We start from the raw sequence: 7502 nt of genomic DNA on the forward strand, positions 1-7502 counted from the left end.
GACCTCGGCGCAAACCCCACCCCAAGCATACGATGTAGCATACGTATATACCTTAAAATACGGATATAATACCTGTTTTATCCGTACATAGCCTTATGGTAGGTGCACGTACACGGTTTGGGCACTCCCGTCTCTTCTGGCACTGGCTCGGACTTGTCGGGCCAGCCGGTGTTTAAGGTCACCCGTGCCATCATAGCCCATAAGGAACCTGCTCTAATTTCCTCTGGCTCGGTTCCTGCATGGTTAAACCGGTTCAACCGCTTAATCAGACCGGGTTTAAAAGTAGGGTATTACAGACGTCCTCCTGAATTTGCCCCTCCTTCCTATCTATGATGACTTAAACCCCAACCCCAACCCCAACCCCAATTGCCCTCCCCCGCGGTGGGAAAGAAGGCCGCCACCACACATATGAAGCACTAGTGAGAGAGATTCGGATGCTCATGGAGCAGGGTTCAATCTTCACTTAAATCATCTCATTCTCTCCAAGCAAGGTTTCATCAAACTGTTCTATAGAAACCATAGTGCTAGTAAGCAGTTGTAGGACAAAGAGATCCCTTTTTTCTTCATGCATATAAGCACCTCTGCTGCATCCCTTGCCAATCTTCAAATTGGTGCATACAAGTAAGAGATCAGAGAAAACAGGTGCAAAGGAAGGTGAAAAGATGGCAAAAAGGTAGAAGAGATCCAAAGGAGACTCCAACCATAGCAGAGGTGGCAAAGCAGCTTCTGAAGAGAGAGAAACCCATGGTTTTGTCCCAGATGGGTTTACCTATACCAATCTTTTCAATGGGTTCTCAAGATGTGATGGCGTTGAATCCACTGATGCTTCATTGGCTCTCTACAGAGAGCTGAAAATTGAGGCGATTTAGCTCAACTACACTTGTAGCATTTTATGGAATGGAGTTTCCAAGAAAGGGAAGATGACAGAGGCTTAGGCAGTCAAAAGCAAGTTGATGAAACCCTGTAGCATTTTTTGTATGTCAATGCATTATACATTTCTACTATAATTCCTTGATAGCACCTTTTTTTTAATCATTTTTAGTTTAATAGTTATTAGGGTTATTGAAAAGGATATACAGAGGCTCCATCTCAAAAAAGGAAGGCCACTGCAGAATGGACACCCCCCCCCCCCAATAATATTTGGGAAAATTGCATGATGCTACTGCTGCTGAGATTGCATCCCATTTGGCCAGACACCATTATTTAACGCTAACAAATGCTGAGGTGGACAATAGGTAGCCTTCCCCATTTGTAAAACAGATGGATCAAATGCAGACATACCGGCACTGCCTGGTCCAGTGCTATGAGAGCAAGCACAACCACCACAACCACCTGGTGCTGCAACAGATGGTGCATGTATATGGTGTTGGTTTGGAATTCCACCACCACAACCAACTGGTGCTGCAATAGATGGTGAATGTGTATGGTGTTGGTTTGGAATTCCTCGTGGCTGATTGCCACAAGCAGAAGGGTGGATTTTCTTCAAGAATTCACCTTTTTGTTGAGCAACAGTCGGTGCATGTGTATGCCGTTGGTTTAGAATTCCTCACGGCTGACTGCCATAAGCAGGAGGTTGTGAGTCTGGAGTGGCTGAAGGGTGGATTTTCTTCTGGAATTCACCCTTTTGTTGATATTTCTTCCTGTCCACTAAATCCTGGTTCACATGCTGACGATCATCTGTCCCTCGTTTTGCCATCCTCTGCATTCTTCTGTACTCGGCCTCCTTTTCATCATCAGAGAACTCAACCTCATCAGAAAATTCTTCGTCATTCTCACCAGATGCATCGTAACCTTTCCTGTAAAGGTTCTTGTCATTGAGGGCATGATTAGCAAAAGCCTCAACAAAGGACACAAGGGTCCCTTCATGTATTCTAGCAGGAAGCTCCTCATCTGAATTGTACCGTACAACATAATAAGGGTTCTTGACAGGTCCAAAGATCTCATCTACCAACCCCAGCGGCAACCTAGCCTCTGTGATCCAGATGATAGAACCCTCATTAAGGGGGTTGTGCTTCTCTAGCCCTTCCACGACAACCTTTGTTCCCATAATCTGAAATTGAGAATAGATTCATCAATGCAATTGGAGAACTAACTGGTTCAGTTGGAAAATATTGGCAATCTCATAAAGGGACCAAGACAGCCACTTTAACTGTATTTTCATCGGATAATGTCTTAAGTGGTGTACTGAAGAAATTACCTGGATCGGAAAACAGGGCCCAACTTATGGAAGATAGACCATAAGATTATACTAACAAAAATAGGGTCTACCTACCCCCCCCCCCCTTCTTTTTTTTTGGGGAGGGGTGGGGGGTGTTTGTCAAATCCTGTTGACGGCCCAAAGGCCACTAAGGCTGTAGGCCCAAGAGGGCGGCCAGGGGTGGCGTCCCAGCTCCAAGAGGAGAGATGGCCAAAGGGGGGGGGGTGTGACAGGATGTCTAACATCTGATGGGGAGTCAAACAAGCAACCACTCCCTTGGACTTAGGCCAGCACCCTACTACACTGGCAACCACCACCATGCCAAAAGGCGCTTGCACCAGTCTATGAACCCTTATTAGCAAGAAAGATTGCAGTGTCGTTTTTGGACTTACAGATGAAATAACTCCAACAGGCACGGTCTGATGATGAGGTTCCAGGGCAACATCCACATGAGGAACTGGAGGGAGAATCTGCAAGATATTCCTGTCATAAGTCCTATTACCATTTTGACTGCAAATCATAGATGATCAATAATTAAAATCAGCAACACAAAACACGATTACAAAAGCGCAGACTCTATAGCAAGAATGCCCTAGTTTTCTTGAAAAGAGATCTGACACATCGAAAGATGACTTCTCATTTATCTTTACCGGTCAGTCTTTGAACCATGCCAATGCAATTAACTAGATCAGACCATACTCAAGGTACCATCCATGTTTCAGTTCTATGCCAAGTCAGTTCTAGTCAACCTTTCTCTCGCAAATCCCATCACTTCCCTCAGCTACACCAAATGGTAATTCTATATAATTTTCTTCAGCATGGATATCACTACTTGAACTAATCCATACCCACAAAATCACAACCCTCCACACCCCTCCCCCAAAAAACTGTATACAGCAATAAGGAGGACCTACACACAAACAGCATTTAGGAATGAACTACCATCAATTATTTCCCTTTCAAGTTCATGTATATTCTACTGGGAAGTTTGAATGCATTTACAAAATGTCAATCTCCTCTTTCGCTTCTAAAAGTCTCACTAACGAAACAACATATAGAATTGCATTCATATTTATATTTATAATATTGAAAAGGATATTGGCGAAAATTTGCCCTTAAAACTCAGTGCCCACAAAATACAGGCAAATAATATGTAAAGATATAAGACCATGAAAAACTCCATGATTACCTCAAGCTCATTATTTGATCGTATGGGTCTTCTCAGTACACCCTCGCCTTCTTCATTATCACTTTCAGCAGCAATCCCATTATCAAGATCCCTTATTTCACCTTCTTCAATTTCTCCAACTTCCATCGTGTCTCTCTTGTCCTCCTCTTCTTCCTCTTCGTCCTCTTCTTCACTGCTTGAAGAAAATGAAGACGACGAGGAAGAACTGTCACTCTCTGACCCCGAACTACTATCACTCTCGTCTCCATCACTGAGTTCTACACTCTCTGAGCCACTCACGCCAGTCATTGCCTCTGGCTTTTCCACATTAGTGACTAAAGAAACCTTAAACCCCAGCTCTCCATTCACAGCAACTTCTGTTTCTTCAGTGACATTCTGGACACCTACCGTGACACTCTGAACAACTTCCCTACACTCATCTGATCCCTTTTCATCCAACAGCTCCAAGTTTTCCAACTAAATAGAAATTTGGTCAGAACTCTCGGAAGTATCAACCAAACAAACCTTCCCCATTTCCTCCTCTAATTGTGAACCAAAATGCTCCAACTCTCCAGGAACTGCTCCTTCCACAGATGGTTTTTCATCAGCAGTTCCTTTGAGGGTTTTTTCAACACTCGTATTAATACCAGAGCCATTGTCCTGAACAACTGCCACACATTCATCTGATCCCTTTCCATCCAACTCTTCCAAGTTTTCCGACTGAGTAGAAATTTGATCAGAACGTTCTTCATTCCCTCCTCTATTTGAGAACCAAAAACCTCCAACCCTCCAGGAACTATTCCTGTGAGGGTTTCTTCAACAATCGTATTAGTAACAGAGCCATGGGGACAGTGGTCATTTCCTCCAATCGGCATTTCAATTGGATCGTAGTCAACAACCCAATCGTCTATAGAATCAAAATCTGTAAACTTCTTAACGACCATTGGTGGGCAGAAATCATCAAGCACGGTGGCAAGAGGGTTGTCTGCAATCACTGGCTTGGAGAGTTTGGGAGAAGCTTTGCAGAGGTCTTCGGTGGAGGGATCAAAACCAACCATCTCCGAACACAGAGAAAGAGAAAGGGTTTTGAAGATGAAGATACAGTTGGAGAGATGGAATAAGGGCACAGAGATTCATCGTTGGAACCATGGAAGTAAACATTAATGGTGCTCTCCCGATGTGCTTTTCCATTTCATGTTTGGTTACAACATTGTGATCACATAAAAGTATGCATAAAAAAGTTCAAGAATTGGTCAATTAAATGGTGCTCTCATTGCAACATTAACATTAGATAATTATAGACTTTCACAATTCATTTATTCTGCACATAAATTGTATGAGTAGCGGATAAATTAATCAATCAATTTGTGCTCCAGCTCTCCACAGATGAACTCATTTATTTGTGTCTAATGCCCCCAATTACTATCTATGTTGCCGCTACAAGAGTTTGTAAGTCAAAGCTACAACAAGTGTTACTGCAATGGTTATATTGGATATACTTCTAAGAATAATGCTTGCTTAAACTAGAGATAAATACTATTGTTACTTACTCTATCCATGCAACTTGAAGTCAACATATAGACATTCTACGGTATATAACTTTTTTTTTTTTGACAGGTATGGAGAGGAAGTAGATAATAGCCAAGAGGCTGGAACATGAGACCTCCTAGTAGGGATGTAAATGGATAGTCAAAAATTCGTATTCGATCCGTGTTCGTATTCCTTTAGGAGCATCCGTATTCGGAAAATCAATATTTGGAAACTATTCGAATTAGTCCGATAACTAATCGGATACGAATATGATAATCCCATTTTCGAACAGATTATTATCCGATTCGTTTAGCTATTCAATGGTAATAAAATATCCATACCCGTCTAATTGATTAAATGACCCTATTCCAGGATTAAAGCACACAAATTGTAACCCTCTCTCTCTCTCTCTCTCTTTAAGAAAATGTAATTAAAATAATCCATGTTCCAAAATTTTGAAAAACTAAAAAAGAAATATATTACTTCTTAACACGTCATTACTAAAAAAAAAAAAAAGACTTAAAAAATAGGAAAGAAACACGAGTAAAGACTTAAAGAGACCTAAACTTAATCGATCTCTTGAAGAGAGGGTGCGGCGGCAACATGAGAGGCAGGCTGGGAAGCTTCTGAGGAGAGAGAGTACAGTGGTGGCATCGGTGGCAGGCCAGGAAGCATTTGAAGCCCAAGAGAGGGTGCGGCGGCGGCATTGGAGGCAAGCCGGGAAGCATCTAAAGCTGGGGACTCGATCGGTAATCCCAGAGACGCGAACATCTTTGAAAGATAATGGCACAGGTGGGTCAGCCGAATCAGAGAGGAACAAATGGAAGCATCTCTCTCTCTCTCTCTCTCTCTCTCTCTCTCTCTCTCTCTCTCTCTCTCTCTCCTTGGTGATCAGTAAAGATTGAAGGATGTTCCATTCGAGTCACAGATGGAAGCATGGTACCTCTCCCTCTCTCTCCCGGTGGTCATTCGAATCGAACAATAACCGAATTATCTGATGAGTGATCGAATTCGGAATTGAAAGTAATTTTCATTTTCGAACGGTTAATAGGTTCGAATATAGATATATAAATTTTAAATGAATTCGGAAATGGAATTACCCTATCCGAGCCGAATTCGAACCGTTTACATCTCTACCTCTTCGTGAGCATCGGATTTTTGCGCACCACAGCTCACCAACTGCGCTAGGCAGTTGTTGTTAAGAGCTTAATCATGTTGTGTTTGCTTCAAGATGCTGCTTGTTGAAGCTGCACCAAAAACTCTTTCCAGGGATTTCTTAACAGTTGAAAATAAAGTCCTCCACACTTCTTCATGAGGTAAGTGACTACAGTAGTTGATTACTTCCAAGGTAGGTGTTTGAGATTTTAAAATGTAACCACAAGCGTACAGATCAGTATAGCTACGGGTCAAACACAGGGAGAGCAACCACTTTATTTTTTTTCTTTTAATAATACAAAAGTGAATTGATTAATGACTGTGATCTAATTCTAATTATCGTCCTAAACATATGTATCTAAAATAACGTCATAACCATTCATCATCTAAGAATTTAAAGACGTAAGCCACGTAATTAAAATTAAATAAATAAATAACTAAAAATAAACAACCCACGTAATTAAAAAAAATAAAGGAAAAAAATGATGAAATAAAAATAAAGTAAAAAAAAAATGAGATAAAGCTAGAGAGAGACTCACAAGTAGGTTTCTCTACTTAGCCTGAGGGATGCATCATAATATGAGCTTCCCTACTTGACCAGAGAGTCACTCTTACAAGGGTTATTCTACTTGGCTTTAGAGAAAGGGAAACAATTAAAATAAAAGTAATAAATTGATGGTACTATGGCTAGGAGGGGCAAAGCCAACACATACACTAGCCATGAACCTTTGGGGAAAGGGATAGCAATAATGTAACGACTGAAATTAAAATCCTAAATTAAGAAATAAAGGGTAGTCAGAAGAGGTAATGAGATAGGGAAGAGAAGACTATTGAAGGAACCTACTTACTTGAACTTCAACCCTTGAACTGAAAACTTGATCGATTTGAGATACAACTAGTACTAAAAACCAAATCTTGAATAAACCAAATCTAAAATTTTCAGTACTAGAGAAAACAAATCTGAAGAAAAAATAAATTGAACTTGAAAGATATGCTTCATAGCTTGTTCTTGTCACCTAAAATTAAGCCTAGAACTAGAACTTGAAAATTACAATTTGAATTGCTTAAACAATAAAAAATAAAAGACTGCATAAAAAACAAAAGTGCTTGCATTAATTGAATAAAAAGAAATTATAAAATTATTTAAAGCATAAACCTAGAACTAGAGCTAGAGAAAGAGATAGAGCAACTAAAAAAAACCCTAGAAGAAGAATGAAGTGTCCCCCCTCCTCTTGCATGAGTTGTATTTTTAAAGAATTGGGAAGTAGGATAATAAATTTCTCTTTCCTAAAAGGGAGAAATCCACAATTGGTAGTGAGATCTTTTGAGACCAAAAGTGCTAAGGTGGATGAGAGAGAAGAGAGAAATAAACTTGGAGAAATTTCCTATAATTTTTTTTTTACTCATTTTTTTTCTCTTATTTTTCTCCCTCCAAGGGAGGATTTTCCTGTA

At 40.5% G+C, this 7502-nt stretch overlaps 1 protein-coding gene across 1 annotated transcript; it reads right to left on the reverse strand.

Moving 5' to 3' along the window:
* Nucleotides 1-1136: 1136 nt before the first annotated feature.
* LOC122067738 (H/ACA ribonucleoprotein complex non-core subunit NAF1) lies at nt 1137-4423 on the reverse strand. The gene is made up of 5 exons (XM_042631581.1): nt 4145-4423; nt 3891-4085; nt 3387-3842; nt 2590-2667; nt 1137-2050 (listed from the first exon to the last, which is right to left on the reverse strand). Exons 1-5 carry the CDS (start codon nt 4421-4423, stop codon nt 1547-1549), a joined length of 1512 nt encoding a protein of 503 aa, XP_042487515.1. The 3' UTR covers nt 1137-1546.
* Between the last annotated feature and the right edge of the window lie 3079 nt (nt 4424-7502).

The sequence above is a fragment of the Macadamia integrifolia genome, unplaced genomic scaffold (assembly GCF_013358625.1).
Source record: "Macadamia integrifolia cultivar HAES 741 unplaced genomic scaffold, SCU_Mint_v3 scaffold3098, whole genome shotgun sequence".
NCBI classification, from domain to species: Eukaryota; Viridiplantae; Streptophyta; class Magnoliopsida; order Proteales; family Proteaceae; genus Macadamia; species Macadamia integrifolia.